Source organism: Bos taurus, chromosome 12 (genome assembly GCF_002263795.3).
Source record: "Bos taurus isolate L1 Dominette 01449 registration number 42190680 breed Hereford chromosome 12, ARS-UCD2.0, whole genome shotgun sequence".
NCBI lineage: Eukaryota > Metazoa > Chordata > Mammalia > Artiodactyla > Bovidae > Bos > Bos taurus.
Window position 1 is genome coordinate 21,232,805 of NC_037339.1, and position 20,555 is coordinate 21,253,359.

General features: G+C 48.1%; 1 protein-coding gene and 1 long non-coding RNA gene across 8 annotated transcripts in view; both read right to left on the reverse strand.

Moving 5' to 3' along the window:
- The window catches only part of DHRS12 (dehydrogenase/reductase 12), a 40,323-nt gene extending 26,986 nt beyond the window's left edge, over positions 1–13,337 (reverse strand). For 4 of the 6 annotated variants that reach the window (XR_009496603.1, XM_010810674.4, XM_010810673.4 and 1 more), the window contains exons 1-3: positions 13,218–13,337; positions 2,945–3,078; positions 512–594 (exon numbers count right to left, since the gene is read on the reverse strand). Coding sequence is in view for 5 of the 6 variants with exons in the window: in XM_010810674.4 (XP_010808976.1) it covers positions 512–594; positions 2,945–3,078; positions 13,218–13,273 (273 nt within the window). In the remaining variant the exon portion in view is untranslated. Of the gene's footprint in view, positions 1–511; positions 595–2,944; positions 3,079–13,217 lie in introns of those variants that run through there. The other 2 variants (NM_001100313.1, XM_059892003.1) reach the window with 2 other exon arrangements.
- Positions 13,338–17,752: 4,415 nt separating this feature from the next.
- Positions 17,753–20,555, reverse strand: part of LOC132346743 (uncharacterized) — a 29,547-nt gene continuing 26,744 nt past the window's right edge. For both annotated transcript variants that reach the window (XR_009496678.1, XR_009496679.1), the window contains exon 5: positions 17,753–18,214. This is a non-coding gene — a long non-coding RNA (uncharacterized lncRNA). The remainder of the gene's footprint in view (positions 18,215–20,555) is intronic.

Sequence of the window (20,555 nt, forward strand, 5' to 3'; positions counted from 1 at the left end):
GCCCCACACTCTGATTTTGCACTGGGGCCCTGCAGATTATGTAGCCTGTCCTGGTTCCAAGTGTCAGAGCAGGAAGCCCACAGAACGGTGAGCCAGCTTTGAACACTCTCGATAGGAAGCGGGTCTCATCAAGGCCGAAACGTCACTTGCGGTCCTTCTTTATCCGAAGGCCACCGAGTCGGTTTACAGCTTGGCTCACCCTGAGTCCCCTGGACATGTCTCAACGACGCGGCCTCCTTCTTGGGGGAGGGGTCCCGGCAGGGCCCTGTCTGTGTCATGTCGCCCAGGCAGGCCTTCACTGGGGGAGTTGGGGTCACTGCCCCCATCACCTGGGTCGGGCCCAGCCTTTGAGAAGTGCGGCTCCAGCTCTGATGGCTGAGGCCGCCTCCCAAGCAGAAGCATGAAGAGAGCTCTGCCAGCTCGGGTGCAGGAGCGTGGCCAGGAGTCCCACCCCCACACCGCCGTGCCCCGCAGGCAGGAAGCCCCGCAGGAGGGGCACAGAGCCGCTCACCTGGTTCCCACTCTCCCGGATGATCTCAGCTTTGGCACCTTCCGCTCGGCTGTGATCTCGACAAACCAGGTGAACTGTGCCACCTGGTGGAATTCAAAAAAAGCGGCCGTGAGGGACAGCCACAGTGACAGCCCTGGAGACGAGCTCTTCCGAAGGCAGGATGAACACACACGGGCTCACAGAAAGAGGACCTGATACGGAGACTATTCTGGAAGATCTGGACAGATGGTCCCCACAGTCACAGCAGCCAGTGGAAAGGAGAGGGTGGTCCTGGAATCCATGCTCCTGCCTACCTGGGGTGACGGTGCAACTGGGGCAACGTCCTGATTTTCTTTATGGGTCTGAATACACCAAGGATGAGCTTCCCTGGTGGCTCAGGTGGTAAAGAACCCACCTGCCAATCCAGGAGACCTAGGTTCAGTCTCTAGGTGGGGAAGATCCCCTGGAGAAAGGAATGGCAACCACTCCAGTATTCTTGCCTGGAGGATCCCACGGACAGAGGAGCCTAGCGGGCTACAGTCCAGGGGTCACAAAGATCAGACGTGACTAAGCACACACACACATATATCAAGGATAAGAAGGGTCAGTCTTGGTCACACCCGCATCCCTAGCATCTCATGGGGAATCTGACACACTGGTCTCAACCCAGCTGCCCTTTAGACCCACCTGGAAAGTTTTTAAAGCTCCCGGCCTAAGGATGGTTTAAAAGCTCCCCCAGGTGAGTCTAATGTTCAGCCCAAGTTGAGAAGCCCCTAATATGTAGCCGGAATTTAACAAATATTTACTAAATGGGTGAATCCATAAACGGCACTCAAGACTATTCCAGCAAAAGTCACACCATCATCAATCAAGGCTTATTTAAAGGGGAATGCCTTGGCTGCGGCAGTTAAGACATAAGCATTATGGACCCTGCTTTCCTCACCTAAAACACCCGGCTTTATTAAATAGGGTCTGTTGCACAGGAGGCTCCAGGCAAACCACATAACAGCCCCTCAGCTTGATCCTCCTCCCAGCTCTTCAGAGTACCTCCCAGTTGCTAAGATGCAGTTAATCTTCCCCCTGCTTTGACAGATAATTAAATACAGCTCCAAATGGCACAATACTCCCCTGGAAAATGCCTAACTTTGGAGAGAAAAAAATCTCAAGCATCTTGAAAAGTGATAAATTCCAAGGTTTATTTCCCCAACTTCTGCCGGAACATCCATTTCTCCAGGAGAAGGGGCTCTAGAGAGGCATGGCTGACTCTTCTAGCCACCACAGTACTGTTGAGTGAGCCGGGACAGTTGAGCTGGGGCAGAAAATTTGTCATTTACCTGGAGGAAGACTTCAGCTGATTGAATAATGTATGGGCATCCAGAGAGCCTCTTTCTAGATCCAAGCTTAGGGAGGAGAGAGAGGAGACAGTTTCCAGCTGCTCAGACTCCAGAGACTGGAAACCAGGAGCAGCAGGAAGGAAGAAGGAAGTTCACTGCACCCCGCCTCCCGTTATTCTGGGGGCTCTGTTCTCAACTAGGGTCCACAGCCAAACTGCGACGGATTCCCAGTCTCTCTCCCACCCCATCCCCCCACCCCCATTCTTACTGAGGAGACAGGAACTAGGGACCAGGTGTCCAAGTTTTGTGTTTTTTTTTTTAAGTCTCCACTGGTGATTCGGATGCCTAGGGTTAACTGGAGCCCCTTACTGTTCTTAATCAGAAAACACTGCCATGTGGACGGGACCTCAGCTCTCCTGTGAATGAATGAAGTGTTGAGGAGAGCTTCCTCCGGTCACTCACTCTGTCCACCTCTAGTCTGAAGCTTAATGCAGCAAAGGTCCATCTAGTCAAAGCTACAGTTTTTCCAGTAGTCATGTACAGATGTGAGAGTTGGACCAGAAAGAAGGCTGAGCACCGAAGAAGTGATGCCTTCGAACTGTGGTGCTGGAGAAGACTCTTGAGAGTTCCTTGGACAGCAAGGAGATCAAACCAGTCAATCCTAAAGAAAATCAGTCCTGAATATTCATTGGAAGGACTGATGCTGAAGTTCCAATACTTTGGCCACCTGATGCAAACAGCAGACTTATTGGAAAAGACCCTGATGCTGGGAAAGATAGAAGGTGGGAGGAGAAGGGGGCAACAGAGGACGAGATGGTTGGATGGCATCACTGACTCCATTGACATGACTTTGAGCAAGCTCCAGAAGATAGTGAAAGACAGGGAAGCCTGGCGTGCTGTAGTCCATGGGGTCACAAAGGGTCAGACATGACTGACCGACTGAACAACAAGAGAAAGCCGGCAGCTGTGCCAGTCAGCACGGGGTCCCTGTCCAGGGTGCCTGCCTGTGCCGGCTGGGGCCTTCCTGACCCGTGTGTGACACAGGGCCCTCTCCCCAGTGTGGACTGGCCGCAGGCTGCCCTTGGGGCCCAGCACACACACGACTTAGCAGGCTGCTCACCTCGCTTGGCGATCTCCATGGCGGTCGCTTTTCCGATGCCGCTGTTCCCCCCAGTGACCATGAAGGCTCTTCCGGGAACTTGGACCTCCAAGTCATCAGGGACAAAGTCCTTGGACGCAGACTCATAGCCACTCCTGGAAGCAGCAGACCCACAGAAGGAATGGACATTAAGGAGCAGGGAACACAACCTCCTGCAGTGAGAAGGCCCAGTCCTGGGCTGGGCGCAGTGCTCTCCCCACACATCAGACAGCCCCTTCCGCCCTGGGACCCCGCTCTCCTCCCTGGTCTTGTGAACAACACCATCTTCTCAGAGCCTATACCATTAGCTTCCTGAACTTCTGAAAATACCTGGAGATTCCAACAGTTTGGCAGCCAAACTATTTTTCTCTGCCTCTAATACCAGGAGGTGCCCCTGCCCCTTAAAACATTCTTTGACAGGTTTTCTTATTTTTATTTTTTGGCCTTTTCCCCCACGTTGGGGCAAATGGAGAGGAGCTCAGGAGACCGAGAGCATCATGCCCACTGCACCCCAGGACAGGTGTCCCTCCCCAGGTATAGAAGGACCACAGCAAAGTGGGGAGATGTGCAATTTGGGAATGAGGAGGGGCAGGTGCAGTTATGTGAGGGCTGAATCCCTTGGAGGAAGCAAGGCTCCTTCAGGGCCACAGGGTGTGTGCTGAACGCCTCGAGGGGGCGCCGTTCAGGTCATAATGATGGCCCATTTGCATCAGGACAAGTTTCTGCCGGATGACAGCAAAGCACAATGAGAAGGAGGTGCTTTTTCCAATTGGCCCAAAGGCATCATACTGGTCAGAAACAACTCTGGGGGACTTCCCTGATGGTCCCGTGGTTGAGCCCATGCTCCCAATGCTGAGGGTACTTGTTTGATTCCTGGTCAGGGAACTAAGATCCTGCATGTTTCGTGGTATGGCCAAAATAAATAAGTAAAATGAAGAGATAGAGAAAGAAAGAACTCTGAATTCTTCAACTGCTTCTCTCTGCTCTTTGAGACTCCTCGTCTACCTTGACTGTCCTGAAAGTGAAAGTGAAGTCGCTCAGTCGTGTCCAAGTCTTTGCGACCCCGTGGATTGTAGCCTACCAGGCTCCTCTCTCCATGGGATTCTCCAGGCAAGAATACTTGGAGTGGGTTGCCATTTCCTTCTCCAGGGGATCTTCCCAACCGAGGGATTGAAGCCAGGTCTCTTGCATTGCAGGCAGACGCTTTAACCTCTGAGCCACCAGGGAAGCCCTTGACTGTCCTAGTAGTCAATATTTCCTGGTTACAGAATCGGCTGGGGGAATGGAGAGGGGTTGGCAGGAGACCCTGAGGTTAGAGCTCCCCACACACCGGCAGGCTAGGGGTCTCAGCCTATATCTCTAGCCCAAAGAGCTGATTCCCTGCAACATAGAATGCAACTCGTTTCCCCTGGAAGTTCTGGAAGGTGCCCTGTGCCCTTCCCATGCCCTGTTTATGCACAGACTGCCAGCAGCTGGTCTCCTGCCCCACACCCTAGTATAGCACAACTGCCAACTACATGCCTGGACACCGGTGAAGAGGGCCAAAGAATGTTTATGAGCTCAGGTTTGGTCTGAAGTCATTGCCACAGGGGCGGTCATTGCCCCTGGTCTCACAGTCAAGAGACCAAGAAGAATGTTTTTGCTGCTGTTCTCACCATCTGGAACTCTTCCAGACATCCGGGGCAGCTTTTCATCGCCTCGGCTGTGAGCAGCCCACTTAGTGGGGCAAGCAAGACTTCTGACTGTTCCAAGGCTTCCTGAAAGGCTGACTTGAAACTGAACGTAATCTCAGTCATAAAGCCTTTGGATCCAACAACCTGGATTTAAATCTCAGCTCTGCGTCCTAACAGCTGTGCCGTCTCCTGTGTTGTTTTAACCCTTTTGAGCTCCAGTCTTTTCATCTGCACAAAAACTTCTTGGGCAGCCTAGGTGAGATAATTATGTAAAGCATCTATCATATGCTTTGAATAAGTTAAGAACTCAATCCCAGGTGACTCAGTGGTAAAAAACCTGCCTGACAATGTAGGAGACATGAGTTTGATTCTTGGATCAGGAAGATCCCCTGGAGAAGGAAATGGCTACCCACTCTAGTATTCTTGCCTGGAGAATCCCATGGACAGAGGAGCCTGTTAGTACTATTAGTATAATAATAATAATATTACTAGTATTAATAATAATATTAATATATTTCATGTTCAAAACAGCTCATTTGCTTGCTCCCCTGCCCCTTCCCTCCCCTGCTCGCCCACTAGTCCTTCAAATCATTAGGGACTCCGAGAGTAACTTAAACTATAACCAAAGATGAAGCTGGAAGATTTGTTTTGCCTCACGGGTGGACATCCCAGAATCACTGTGAAAAGATTTTCCTGCAAAGGAAAAGAGGTTTCTTGGAAAGAACCCAGGATCAGGGAATCAGTGACGAGGGGCCCAGGCAGGAGAAGGCACTGGTGGGGAGGGAGAGAGAGCTTTCAAGAAGAGCAGGCCACAGAGAACACACCCCAGGTATGCCCCACAGGGACCAGGCCCCAGACCCCTCCTCACAGCTAGAGGAGACTCTAGCCTCTGGGTTACCACGTTGATCCTATTAGGGAGTAAGGTTTGCTGAGGGTGGCTCCTGTGGATTAAACGTCTTCCTCAAACTCCAGGCTGTGAGCCAGCTGCCAAGTGGGTGGAGCCAGACTGGCCTACAGGACACGTCATAACTCCTTTTGTCCTCTGTCTTCAACACTGGGATTCCACCCTGATCCACTCTGATCCAATCCGATGTTAATAAGATTTAGCTTTTTTCTTATCCTCCTGCCCTCTCTTTTTATTTTTATAAACTCCTCATATCAGTTCTTATTTTTCAGATGCAGAGAGAGGTAAATGACTTACCCAAGACCATGGGATGGTAGGTGATAAAGCCCACAGGGGTTTCCATGCTCTCTACACTGAGCCTAGGAGTGGAGCTCAGCCTCACCAGTGGTGCTCAGAAGAGTGGTCCCCAGACAGGCAACATCAACATCACCTGGGAATCTTTCTACAGAGCCGGAAATTTCAGGGTGAGGCCCAGCAATCAGTGGTTTCACATGCCCTACAGGAGGCTGATTCAAGTTGAGCAATCGCTGTACTTAGTATTTCCTGAACCCCTGAATGTAAGAGTCGCCAGGAGGCAAGGTCCTCAGCACGCTTCCCCCATTTACCCAACACGGAATTTGCTAAGGTTCCACCCACACCTGCTAGGTGCTTACAGTCAGTTGTTTTTTAATTGCCCCTGGTAATTCTTAGGTTCAGACAAAGTTAAGGAAACTGTGTCTAGATCCTGCTGCCTAGGGGCCCAATATAAGGAAGCTTTATAAAAATCCTGGTGTGCCAAGAAAAAGCATTGTAAACCCAAACTACAGACTCTCATTGGAATCAAAGTAAGGTATTGTCTTTCCCTCCAATTCACAAAATGCACAACAGCAGGGGAAACCACCTAAGCTTACACCCCTCCTACCCCACAAAAGAGTCTGGGGAGAGACTTTCAGAAGTCTGCTTTCCTGTGGGACAGGAAGCTGACTCAAGCTCTTCATGCTGCATTCTGTACAACCTGGAAAGATCCCGCAAATAGTGGTCACTACGAGTACACCCCTTTGAAAAAGAGGAGGCCATTGTATTCACCTAAATTCAGTGGGTTAGGGTTGACAGCTACACTGTTGCAAAGAAAAGCCAATTCTGAGTCCTTGATAGATCTGTTTCTTTGACTTTAACCTTCCTTTCTCATTGCTTTTGTTATAATCATACATTATGACCTGCCATTATAGTTGTAGTTTAAATTATACAGGGAGCCCTGCCCCTCTGCCTGAAGAGATTAACACATACCTCCTTCCAGGAGATATGTGCAAGATAATGGTTTTTACTTCCTCAACTCCTCCCCTTCTCTGTCCTATAAAAGAACCTCACACCCAGACCCCAGACAAGATGGTTATTTTGAGATATTAGTCTGCCATCTTCTCTGTCAGCTAGGCTTTCCAACTGTGTTCCTGGTTAATGGGCCTGTCATTTGGCAAGCAGACTGAAAGTGGACTCAAATTTGGCTTAGCCAGCCTAGAAGCCCTGCTGCTTGTGGCTACCTGGCCCCGGGTATGTATCAGGGAATACTGGGGCAAGGCCTTAGCAGCTGCTGGAACTATTTGTCCTGAGGATCTTCCCTTCAAGATTTCCTGATGTGGCACCAGCTTCCCCAGTGCCCGGCAGTTGAGGCAAGAAACTGACGTTGATGGGACTAAATTTTGTAGGGTAAGTCTCTCCAGTGTGCACGCTGGAAACATACCCCCACCTCAATTTGGGGTTTTCCTTTAGGGGACAAGCCAGTTTGGTTGGGGTACCCTGTTGGGGGGGGGAATTGTTGTTGGACTGTACCTGAGCTGGAACTGGTTCACTGGGGAACTAGTTCTCATGCGGGTAAGCCTATCCTAGTTGGAATTAGTTCATTTGTTTTGTAGGATACGTTTATTTACCTGATTTGGGAACCTGCCCAGTTGGAACCAGTTTATTGGGGAACTAGTTCTTGTGGGGTATCTACCCTAGTTGGAATTCTTTGATTTGTAGGGTAAGCTTGGGAGTTGGGGGCCAATTTGTTGGTGTATCAATGCTGCGATTTTTTTGTGGAATTTTTTATATTGGAATTGCTATTCATCTTTTGTGTTGTGGTGTGGTTATACTTTTAAAAATGGGAAGTATTCCATCTATAAATGGGAATTACTCCATCTATCTTGAAGGAGAGCCCTTTCGGGCATATATTGGATAATCGGGCAAAATAATATAATTGTAAGCCTATGACTATGCTACTATAATAGGGTGTGGACCCCATATATGTTAGGATCAGAAGAGCAACGGACCCTGAATGGCTCACTCAACTATTAGGTTATCTCACAGTTAGAAGTGTTTTGCAAAAGAGCAGGGAAAAGAGATGAGATTCCATACGTAGAAGCATTCATGCTACTGCATCAGGAGAAAAAGGAGTCAGAGGACTACCACCTTACCGTGCAGAGGTCTGAGAGAAAACCCAACGGGGTACACAATGGGGCAGACGAAAGAGCTTAAACAAAATTTGAGAGATAAAACAAAAACCAGCTGAGGATCCATCACAGTTTCTAGAAAGGATTTATCAAGTTTATAGGTGCTACACAGATATAGACCCTGAGGCCCCTGAGAATGTAAGGATGATAAATATGGCCTTCACCAGGCAAAGTGCTCCAGAGATTAAAAAATTATAGAAATTAGATAGTGTATTTGAAATCCTTCTCAGTTAGTAGATGTTGTTCTTAAAAGTATTCAACAGCAGGGAACAACGACAGAAGCAAGGAGAGGTGAAACGGAATGAATACAGGTTTTCTGGTAGCAGCACTAAAAATGAGTAACCTAAGGAGGGTGCACAGTGGCTCAGTGGTAAAGAACCTGCCACCAATGTAGGAGATGCGAGTTCAGTCCCTAGGTCAGAAAGACCCACTAGAGAAGGAAATGGCAACCCACTCCAGTATTCTTGCCTGGAAAATTCCATGGACAGAGGAGCCTGGCAGGCTACCGTTCACGGGGTCGCAAAGAGTTGGACACGACTGAGCGACTGAGCACACATGAAACCTAAAGGTAGGCCACCACTGGGGAAGGAAGAGCATGCTGACTGCAGCGGCAAGGACACTGGAGAAGAGATTGCCCTAAACTAAGACAGGAGCCCCAGGTCACTCTGACAGTGGGGAACAAACTGATTGACTCTAATTGATACCACTCTGCTTTGTAAATTAAGGGCTCGAGTAACATTTCCTCAAAACAGCTTGACATCAGGGTACCACCAGGGCCTTTTTGATCTCGTGCATTTGGGGACTATGGCTCCAACTTGGGGAGCTTCAGCTCCATTTGGCGGGGCTTTGGCTCAAATTTGGGGTGTTCTCCCTGTGAAGGCAAATAAGGTGCTTTGGACAAGGGTCACAAGCCTAGTGGGACTAGGAAGTCACATTTGGGGCAGTTTTGCCATTTGACTCTGAAGGTGACTTTCTGGCTGGCAAGGTTTTGGTTTGATTTGGTTACTTTGAGCACAAAGATTTCTAGTACTAATGGCTTGAGCTAAAATGGGAAGCACTTCCTCTAAGGTTCCACTCCCACCTGGGAGCCCCTTGGGAAGTTTTAAATGACTGGCTGAAATCTAGGGAAGATCCTCAAAAGTGTTTGTAAATAGGTTACCGAAATGGGAAGCCATTGGTCTGACTAGACTAGGCATAGCTGATATTTAGAGCCTAGCAGGATTTTTGGAAGAGAACTTCTCCTCTAAGCTAACTTTCCAACATCGGTAAATGGGTATGTCAGTCCTTCAATATCATTCAGGCAGCCACCTAATTCTTTGAAGAAAAAAGAAAAAAATAACTGTCCTTGTTTTAGGACCAGAAGTATGGTTCCAAAAAAGAATCCAAAACCCACTAATCGTTTTACCACTCCCAAGACCTTCCCTGTTTATCTTAAGAGGGAGTTTGTAAGTATTAATACAACTTAGCAACTAAAAAAGAACAACAAAGGATTATAAAGGGGAAATGAAGTTATCCTGAGGAGAAATTGTATCTTTGCAAATGTTCTACCTGGTCTTCTCAGGAGCCCGTATCTCCACCATATTTTTAAAATGCAAATTTTGAAAAAGAGAGTAATTTGGACTTGCTTTCCATAAACATTAGTAAAAGGAATTTAGCCATCTAGACAAGTGAACTTAATTTATTCCATCTGCCAGAAACCCAATTTTAATCTGACCTCTTTTGTAGACTGATGGGTTTTACATTGCTGTACCCAACTCAGGGCTGAAATCTTGAAATGAGAATAGAATTTGGCTTTTCTCTGTTAGAGAGACAAGTTCTGTTAAGATGTCAAACTACCCTTGATAACAGATTTTAAGTTCTTTACCTTTTAAGTGATCTACTCTGTATTTGCCTTTGAAATCTTTTATTGTTACTTTGGCTAAGTGAATAACTTGTTTCACGGTGACTTACAATCCTGTTGTGTTTTAAAACCCTTTTGATGTTGTTTTGACAAAACTTACCAAATCAAATTATAATAAAGTTTCTTTGACCTCTAGCAAAACTTCGGGATGTTTCAAAGGGCTTTTGAAACACCCCGAAGAAACATTAAACTCATTAGGTTCACTTGGTATCTTAAATTACAATGGGAAGTGTTATCAAATGAGTAATAAATCTTCTTTGGTTATATTTTATGGTAAATGATATTCTAGAGATTATATGAAATTTTGATGTGTCCTGCTAAAGTATTATCATTATAATTCTGGTTATTATCTGAAAGTGTGGCATGTCACAGCAGTAACTTAGGTGCTTTAAATGTGGCTTAAGTCTTTTTTTTTTATTATAGATAGTTATGATTTCACTTTGATGCCATTGCAAAAACTCCTCCCCTTCAAGAAGATTTATAAAAAGGACTTTGGGATAAATGCAATTAATTCTAATGGCTTCACAAAGCTGTTAACAAAAAGGATTAGTTACAGGGGAACTGAGTGAACTGGTAGATATGGTTACAGTTTTTGTGGTTTCTATATAAAGAAAATTACTGGTTTAAATCTGTTTCCCAGGGGTAACGAAAATCTTCCCCTTAAACTAATTAATCATTGTTCTAATTTGGTCTTTGTTTTCAAATTGTTTGTGCTTTGTGCCTCCTTGATGCACCGTCATTGTCAATTTCACTAACTGCATTACTTACATCTTGTCTAATTTATAAGATTGTTGTCTCTTACAATACCCAGGGTGTAATCAGGCCTTGAACAAAACTTATATAGCTAAAAACATAACGTAAAAATCATTGTAATAGTGTAATTCTAAGTATGGGAAGAAGCAATGGGAGGGAAAATGTCTCCTGGATCATAATCAGGCACAAGATCCAGAGAATCTTTCCTTATTGATGGGGGTCGAATCCGAAATTTAGCAGCTAGAGTGGCATATCAAAGAATTTTTTCCTGATCTGGGATGAGCCTTCCAGCACCGTAGGACAAGATTTGATCGTGAACTGTCTCCCAAATACTGGTCAAATTCCTGACCAAGAGGGGAGGAGCTGAGAAATGGAATATTTCCTGCCATATCAGTCATCTGCAATTGGAGCCTTCCAACATAAGCCAGTGAGCCCTGAGGAAACTCAGCCTATGAGAACACAGGATTAACTGCCCCAGATACCTGAGGGTACATATCAAGGAAATAATTTTAAAGAGCCCTGACTCTTGCATCTTCCCATACATAGAAAAGCCCTAAATTCCTAAACTTAAGATGCTGCCTCTGGGTTTGAACTTCAGTATGCTACAGATGTAAAGTGGACATTATCCAAAGAGGAATGAAGAAAGACAAATCTCAACATCTGGAACACTGGCAACAGGCACGGATGGCTGCGAACACTCCCCAAAAGATCCATCTGATGAAGCAGATAGAACACTTATCACCCTCTTTTTTCCAAGATTGTTGAAGGGACAATGATAGTGGGAAATACTGCAGGGAAGAGCCAATTCTGACTCCATGATGGATCTGTTTCTTTGACTTTAACCTTTGTTTTACATTGCTTTAGTTATTATAATCCTACATAATGATCTGCCTCAGGGAACCCTTCCCCTCTGCCTGAAGGAACACATCCCTTCCCTGAGGTTGGCCATTCCAGGAGATATTTACAAGATAATGGTCAGTATTTCCTCAACTCCAACCCCTCTCTATCCTGTACTAGAACCTCACATACAGACAGGCAACCAAGGTGGTTATTTTGAGACTTTAGTCTGCCATCTTCTCGATCTGTTGGCTTTCACAATAAAAGTCGTATTCCTTGCCTCAACATTTTCTCTCTGTTAACTGGCCTCTGTATAGCGAGGAGACTGAGCTTGGACTCAGTAACATTTCCCACATTTTCTGCAGCACTGCCCCTGAGGAGGGTCTGCACTTTTTCAAAAAACACTTCTGCAAGCCGAGAAGGGAAGAACAGCAGCTGTCTCCCCTTGGAAAGATGCCTGGAGTCCTGGGATGATGGAAATTTGCCCAGGTAGCCTTGCTGCTGCTGCTGCCGCTGCCAAGTCACTTCAGTCGTGTCCGACTCTGTGCAACCCCATAGACGGCAGCCCACCAGGCTCTGCTGTCCCTGGGATTCTCCAGGCAAGAACACTGGAGTGGGTTGCCATTTCCTTCTCCAAAGCATGAAAGTGAAAAGTGAAAGTGAAGTCGCACAGTTGTGTCCGACTCTTCGGGACCCTATGGACTGCAGCCTACCAGGCTCCTCCGTCCATGGGATTTTCCAGGCAAGAGTACTGGAGTGGGCTGCCACTGCCTTCTCCCAGGTAGCCTTAGGAACTGATAAAAATACTGATAAAAACTTAAGGCAGGGAAGAGAGGAAGTCTCTTATAGAAGAGGGTTGCATAAGAGAAGAACCTGCAGGATTTTTTTTTTTTTAAATAAAATATCAATCTAGGCCCCAGTGCACATCAATTGAATCAAAATGTCCACTGGGAGGGCCTGAAAGCTGATATCCTCAACAAGTTTCTGCCGATGATTTTTGGTTTCAAACAGGGATGAGAACCACTGGGAGAGACTAATTCTAAGATTAAAATCCACCTCCCAGAAGTGGCCACCCCTCAAAGACCACAGTGAGGGGGCGGGTCGACTGGGGCACAGCCAGGGTGATCACGGGGCGATTGGCGGGGGAGGGGGGAGCGGGGCGGGAACCATCAAGCAATGTTCAACAATCTCACACTGGACGCGTGGTCTACACCCGCCCTGAAACTCGTGCCCGGAATGTTCCAGCTGGAGGGAGCGGTCACAGTCCACAAGCCGCATTTTATTAGTAAGGACAAAAACACATCCAGGAAAGTACTAAGCGGAATCTCAACTAGCAATTTAGAACTAACCCCTTCTGACGCCGAAAACAGCCCCAAGGAGACAGGAGCCAGAGCACGCCCAAGCGGGGTGTCCAGGCAACGCCCAGGAGGCTCGCAGACCCCTGGGCCGCCTGACGTCAGTGGGTGGAGCCCCGCGAGTACAAGCCCCGCCCCTGGGGGCCAGCCGGGCCCAAGAGCGCCCCCGGGTTGGGTCGTGGTTGCAGCAGGTGGGCTGCCGGCAAGCGAGCGCCTCCGTCGCTCGGTGGGTCCGAGTGATCGCGGGGGAGTCGCGGGCGCGTTCCCGCTCATCCCGCCTACCCGCGCCGAGGCGGGCCGCGTGACGGCCGCCGGGCTTGCCCGCCCCCGGGCCCCGGGCGCCGGCGCGGTACCCCGCGCACCCTTACTTGGTGTATTCGCGCAGCCCCTTGGCGAACCACGCGGCGCTGCGGTAGAGGAGCATGGTGGGCAGGGCGCCGCACGCAAGAGTCCTGCGGCCCCGCGCTCCCGGGCCCCTGCCCCGCCCTTCCGGGCCCGCCAGCGGTTACATCATCGCAGTTATGTAAACGCCACGGCCTCCGGGGCTGGTCCCCACTGGGAATGCGGCCGGGTCTCGGTACTATACGGAGCGCGCCCCCCACGGCCCAGCCCTGCCCTGCCCTGCCCTGCCGCGGCTCTGGAGAGCGCCCCACTCCGGCCCGGGCCTCAGAAGGCAGCGGGGAGGGAGGGCAGACCCTGCAGGGAGGGTCCTCATGGGGTGCAAGCCGGCGTCAGTACCTGTTGGGGGTTACCTGCCAGCTGGGTATCACTGGGACGCAGAGCTTGCACCGAAACACACCTCCTCGAATCTGATGACCCAGAAAATGGTGTGGACTCAAAACGAGGAGGCTTACTGATACTGAAAAGATGCCTCCATCTGATGGGTTTTAGCATAGGGGTTACTGAAAAACTAGTATTTTCTAAGTTTCCACCTATCTTATTTCACCAAATACTTGCAGTAACTCAGCGGAGGGACAGTGCTTCATCAGCAGGTGCGATAAGTCTGTAAGGTGCTCACAGTGACCCGCCTGGGGCAAGGCAGACTAGATCTCCCTCCTGAGAGGTGAGTCTGTCTCCGAAGTACAGGCTTTTGCCACAGTTCTGCAACGTCATGTAATGTCAGGAAGGAGCCCTTTATCGCTTTCAAATCTTCATCCGCCTCCCCAATCCCCCGAGGCCAAATAAACACACAGTGCAAGTGGAAAGAAAAAAAAGCATAATGGCTATGCCAACCCACACGCTAGACTAGTCACCCAGCCCACTCTGGGCCCCTGTTATGTAGGAGTCAGGCACCCTTGTCCCCATCTGACCTCCATCTCTAACTCCGTTAGGAGAGCCTCACTCGGTTAAATTCTGTACTGGTTTACCAGACTCACCCAGAGACTGAGCCATTCTTACATAAGATGTGCAGAGACCCGCTGGTTTAATGGCCTCATTACCTACAGTAGAGGATATAGGTTCGCTGCCCCCTCCCAAGTGGGCGTATTTTTAATTCAGGATACCTTTTGAAATACATTTCCCCAGAACAGCTTGCTCCTCTGAACAGGACTGTGAGGTTCCCCTGCATTGCTCGTCTTCTTGCCAGAGCGATGAAAAGGAGTTTAAACAAGTGGCATTCTGCAAAGCCACCCAGCCTGATGTGACTTTTCAATGCCAGTCAGGTTGGACCAGGAGAGCATTTTGGACCCCCAGAGTTACACAACTGCTTTGTACCCTCGGCTTTGTGTCAGTGATGGAAGAGGTACCAGTCTGTTCAAACTCACCACCTCAGGAAATGTGGTTTTGGCTCACAGAGCAGGTGAGACGTTCTTGTGAACGACACGGTGTATTGAGGGCATCAGCAGCACCTTGCTGTAAAAGGTTGGGTGGAAACCGAGCTCTCTCAACCTGCTGTGTACATCCCGGTGTGCTGCAGACCTACTCTGACTTAGTTTTCTTATTCGCATACGGTGGGGATGAATATGCTCACTTCATGGGGCTGTTGTGATGATTAAATGCATTTGTAAAGAGCTCAGCAAAATGCCTGGTTATGGTCAAAAACCGTTCATTTCCTGCCCTAAGTTTTCTTCTCATTCTTTCCCTCCTGCATTGCAGCCACCCCGTGTACATTCCATGCATGTTCTGTTAGTGCATGAAGCATGTAATATTTACCCTCAAATCAACAAGTATACGCTAGGGACTGCGCTGTACACAATTCATAGGGGGTTTTGAGAAAAGACAACCCACATCTCAGAAGGGACCTCCGTTCTTCCCTGGATGACAAGGAACAAGAAAGAAAGGACAGGATGGGATTTGTGGGAAAAGGGTCCAGTTTAAGGACCTAGCTGAGCTGGATTTTGGTTCTGTTTTGTCACTGATTCTCAGTGTGGCCCTGGGTAATAGTGATAAAATTTATGGCCACCTGATGGGAACAGCCGACTCACTGGAAAAGACCCTGATGCTGGGAAAGAGTGAAGGCAGAAGGAGAAGAGGGAGACAGAGGATGAGATGGCTGGATGCCATCACCAATTCAATGGACATGAATCTGGGCAAACTCCAGGGGATGGTGAGGGACAGGGAAGCCTGGCATGCTGCAGTCTGTGTGGTTGCAGAGTCAGACACGACTTGGTGAATGAACAAGTCCAAATGTTGTGGATTATGTCACTTAATCCCTACAATGACCTAGTAAGGTTGCTCTGGCTATCATCTCCATTTTACAGATGAACAAAACTGAAGCTTAGAGGGGAAGCCCCTTGGCTGAGGTCACGTTTACTGTGAGGTCACAGTAAATGCACCCTGGAGCCAGGATTTGAGCCACGCAGTGCAATTTCAGAGCCAATGGCCTCTCAGCAGACCATACTCTATGGGGGCAAGTCACTTAACCTTTCTGGGCCTCAGTTTTCTCATCTAAATGAAAAGGACATTAGAGAGATGACATCTGGGGCCCCTTCAAGCTCTTTCTATGACTAATAAGAGAATTACACAAAGATGTTAAGTAAGTTACGCCCAAGGTGCTTTTAAAAGGGCAACATCCAGTGGGTATCTTTGCTTCATTTCAGGCGGGGAGAAAGCCTGGAAGATATCTCTTCTCTGTCTCTAGTTTCAATTTGCTAGTCAAAAGCCACACAAAGAAATCACCCTCCAAAGCCTCCTTCTAATTGATTCAGAGCCCTGAAGCTAATTTTGACCAAACTGGAAGGAGAAGCAGAAGGTGAGGATTGAGAAGTCCATGGCTTTCTGCGCCAGAGATATACATGATGGGAGGTCTGCGTGTATATACACACACACACACATGCACACACACATACACACCAGTGTTTGCATCTCTTCCACTGAAACTCAGTACCAGTTTCTCCAACCCAGTTGTCATGGCAACACCAGCTGCCAATGAGATCATGGAAGACAAGGTTATAATGGCAGTGCTGCCTTAATATTTTACCTGACAAAACCACTTAGATAATAAGATGAATAACCATAAATCATAAATCCACGGGAAGCCCAGGCACTGCTCATTGTATGTGTTTAGGGTGCACTTGGAGGTGGGGAAGAGAAGTGAAAGCAAAGGGAAGGAAACGGAAAGGAACGAGGGAGAGGCAGGGGGCGGGAAGAAGGGTCTCTGATGCTGCTCCCAGTTATTCCTCAGTGTCCAGACCTTGTCTATACATGGATTAAGCAACCGGTCTCTTCTGCATTCACGAGAAGGGATGGGGCCTCCCAGCCTGACTGACAAAAGGCTTACAAGAAACCGAGGCTGTTTTGGGGGGTTCACACTAAGACAGGAGAGAAGCAGCTCAGGGGTGACGTGGCAGACAAGCCACCCACTCCGGCACCCAGCAGGAGGCAGGACCCCCTTAGAACCGCCTTTGTGGTTATCTTCCCAAGTCCCTTGATGCCCCCTGCTTTTACGGACGTGCTACCCCCAAGGCAACTGTCTGTTGCCCATCTGAACCAACTCCCTGAAGAGCAAATCCACTGATTTAAGGGTTTTCTTCCTTTCCTGGCAACTAATCATGGGGCAGCAGGGGGCAGGGGGATGTCATTTGGTAAGAGCTTTGTCAGTGGGGAGGGAGACTCTGCTTACACCAAACACCCTTTTGTGCCTTTGAATTTTGTACTGTGTTCATGAATTCCTTATTCAGGTCGAAAAACAGGCACTCCCTGGTGGTCTAGTGGCTGAGACTCCATACTCCCAGGGAGCCCGGGTTTGATCCCTGGTTGGGAAACTAGATCCCACATGCTGCAACTAAAGACCCTATAAGCCAAAACTAAGACCTGGTGCAGCCAAATAAATTGATCAAATAAACTATTAAAAGGTTTATAACTATAATGAGGTCTTCCCTCATAGCTCAGTCGGTGAAGAATATGCCTGCAATGCAGGAGACCCGGGTTGGATTCCTGGGTTGGAAAGATCCTCTGAAGAAGGAAATGGCTACCCACTCCAGTACATTTGCCTGGAGAATCCCATGGACAGAGGAGCCTGGGGGGCTACAATCTACGGGATCGCAAGTGTCCGACACGACTTAGCAACTAAACCACCACCAACTATTAAAAAAAATACGATGGTCCACCTTCATTCTCCAGCCCTGTCCACCCTCCAAGAACCAAACACATGGATGAGACGGGCCAAGGGCAGGACAATCGTGACGCCTGGGTCCATCAGTCACCCTAAGTGAATGAACAAAGGAAATGATTTCCGGCAGACGTGGCTTATGTTGGTCTGAAACTCTCATACAGTCTGTTTCTAGGGCTGCTTCCTGGCAGGCAGGTTCTGAGTGCAAAAGTTTTCTCCAGTGAGGCTCAGGGGCCAGAGGTAAGTGCGCTGATGCTCTAAGGGGTTGTTGTGCCTGGCCCTGACCAGTGACTCCCAGGACCGCCTGGTTCTCACTGCTGGGTCCAGACAAGGGCCACCAGGGGCAGGGAGAGGGTGGCAGACACACAGTGACAAGAGCTGGGGTCAAAAGTCGGAATATCTACATTCAGCCCTGATGCCTCTTCAAAGGAGACGCCCCACGTCCCTGAGCCTAAGTCTCCCCCAAACCCCACTCCACCCGCCCAGTCCTTGGGCCGTAGGAATAAGGATGGAATAGAGGACCTTTTCTCTTATTTAATAAGAGCTTATACTCCACTTGCCAGGTACCAAGCACTGTTCTAAGCTCATTTAAAATGAGCAGCCTGCAGCACAGAGAATTTCAAGGCATGTCCATGATGACACTAGAATCTAGAAAGGACCAGAGCCAGGATTCCAAGCTGACAGTCAGGATCTAACCTTTTCTGTAGGGAAACCCCCAACACGTCTCCTGGTGGCTTCTCTTCAGTTTCTTCTTTAAGTCATGTGTCTGTGGAGCTGGAAGGGCTTCCCCAATGGTCCAGGGGGTAAAAAATCTGCCTGCAATGCAGGAGACACGGGTTTAGTCCCTGGGTCAGGAAGATCTCTTGGAGAAGGGATAGACTACCCACTCCAGTATCCTTTCCTGGAGAATCCCATGGACAGAGGAGCCGGGTGGGCTACAGTGCATAGGGTAGCACAGAGTCAGACACGACTGAGCACGTGGAGCTGGAAACCTCCCCTACCATCTCCTTCCTCTTTTGGGTTGGTTGATTGGTTCCTATGTTGACTGGGTGGCTTCGAGTTCCCAAAGTTCTGCCAGCTACCCTCCCCACCTCCACACCCTCTCTCCCTAAGTTAGAGGCACTTGGAGACCAAAGATGGGTCTCAGTCAACTAAGACTGAGACTGGGCTTGAGCCTGTGAACACATGTGCCCTTACATAGGCATGGAATGACTAAAGGGCCCTGCCCTTGCCAGCTGTTTAATCCTGGAAGGTTTGAGGAATGCATGATTTTATTTATGTATTTTTAAATTGTGGTTAAAATATATGTATCATAAAGCGTACCATCTCAAATTTTTTGTAAGTGTACAGTTCAGTGGCATTAAGTACGTTCACATTGCTGTACCACCATCACCACCATCCATCTCCGGAGCTTTTCATCTTGCAAAACTGAAACTCTGTGCCCATTAAACATCAGCTCCGTCCTCTCCCTTCCTCCCAGCTCCTCGAAACCACCATTCTGCTTCCTGTCTCTATGAACCCGACTGCTCCAGGGACCTCCCGTTGAGCGGAATCGTATAGTATTCGTCCTTTCATGACTGATTTATTTCGCTCAGCATAATGTCATCAATGTTCATTAATGTGGCAAATGTAGAATGTTCTTCCTTTATTAAGACTAAACATCTGTGGTAAAGAATCTGCCTGCCAATGCTGGAGACGCAGGTTCGATCCCTGGGTCAGGAAGATCCCTTGGAGGAGAAAATGGCAACCCACCTCAGTGTTCTTGCCTGGAAAATCCCATGGACAGGGGAGCCTGGCAGGCTACAATCCACAGGGGTCACAAAGAGTCAGACACGACTTAGCGGCTGAACACACACACACACGAGTCCATGGGATGTATACGCCACATTTTGTTTATCCATCCATTCATCCCGCAAAGGACACTTGTTGTTTCCACCTTTTGCCTAGTGTGAATAATGCTGCTGTGAACACTGGTGTACAAGTATCTTTTCAAGACCCTGCTTTCAATTCCCTTGGGTATATAACCAGAAATGGAATAGCAGGATCATATGGCGTTCTATTTTTAATTTTTTAAGGAAGCTCCGTGCTGCTTTTCATAACAGCTGCACCATTTTCCACGCCCACCCACAGTGCACAAGGGTTCCAATTTCCCTACACCCTTTCCCCCAACGCTCGTTATTCTCTGGGTTTTGCTGTTTTATAGTAGCCATCAGAATGGGCGTGAGATGCTATCTCTCTGTGGTTAATTGTGGCTGTTAAATATCTTAAAACACATTTTATAATTCCTGAGATATTCAGTCCTGCCTCCATTGTGTATTCATTGCCTAGCACATCTAGTTATCTACTTAATCAAACGCACAGTCTCACTCTCTATTGGAGGGGCAGTTTGCTCCATACGAAATGTGGTTTTGTGGCTGTGAATAACAGAAACAAATCAACTTGTTTCCCTCTCGTCGTTTTTAATCCACTGCTGGGGGCCACTGAGCTGCCCTCAGGTGGGTCTTCATCTAACCGGCTCCTCAGTCCTCTCACAGAGGCTTCGGGTTCAGTCAGGCTCACGTGTTTAGCACGAGGAGGGAAATGACAACTGCTTTCTCAAACTGAGCTCTCAGTTGTTCATTTGGCAAAATAAAATGTCAAATTACTAGTGTTTCCATTTAGATGCACAGAAATGATGGACCCTGCCAGTTACAGAGGACGTTAACTTTTTAAATGAGTTTAAAAAGTTTACTCATCATTTTTGAGGCAGATCTCTTTGCATTGATGATGGGAAGAAAGTCATGGTATATATGGAAAAAAGCAGGTTGCAGAGAGGTATGAATAATGTGATAGAAATTATATAAAAATCACATTCATACTTAAAAAATACACATAAACATGTTCTGAAATGAGACTAAAAAATGAATGCGGGTGACCTTTTTGGGGACTAGAACTAAGAGTCAGGGTAGGGTTTGAAATCTTTTACGCTTTTATACCTTTTGACACTACTTGAATGTTTAGCCGTGAGTGTGTATCACTTCTATAAAGAAAATAAAGTTTTAGAACAGTCATTTTAGGAAAATAAAAGGGCTTATAAAAGGGATTCTGCTGCTGATTTATCTCCTGCCTTCAGCTGTGGAGACACAGCTCTGTCCTGGGTCAGGTTTCCTGGAGGCAG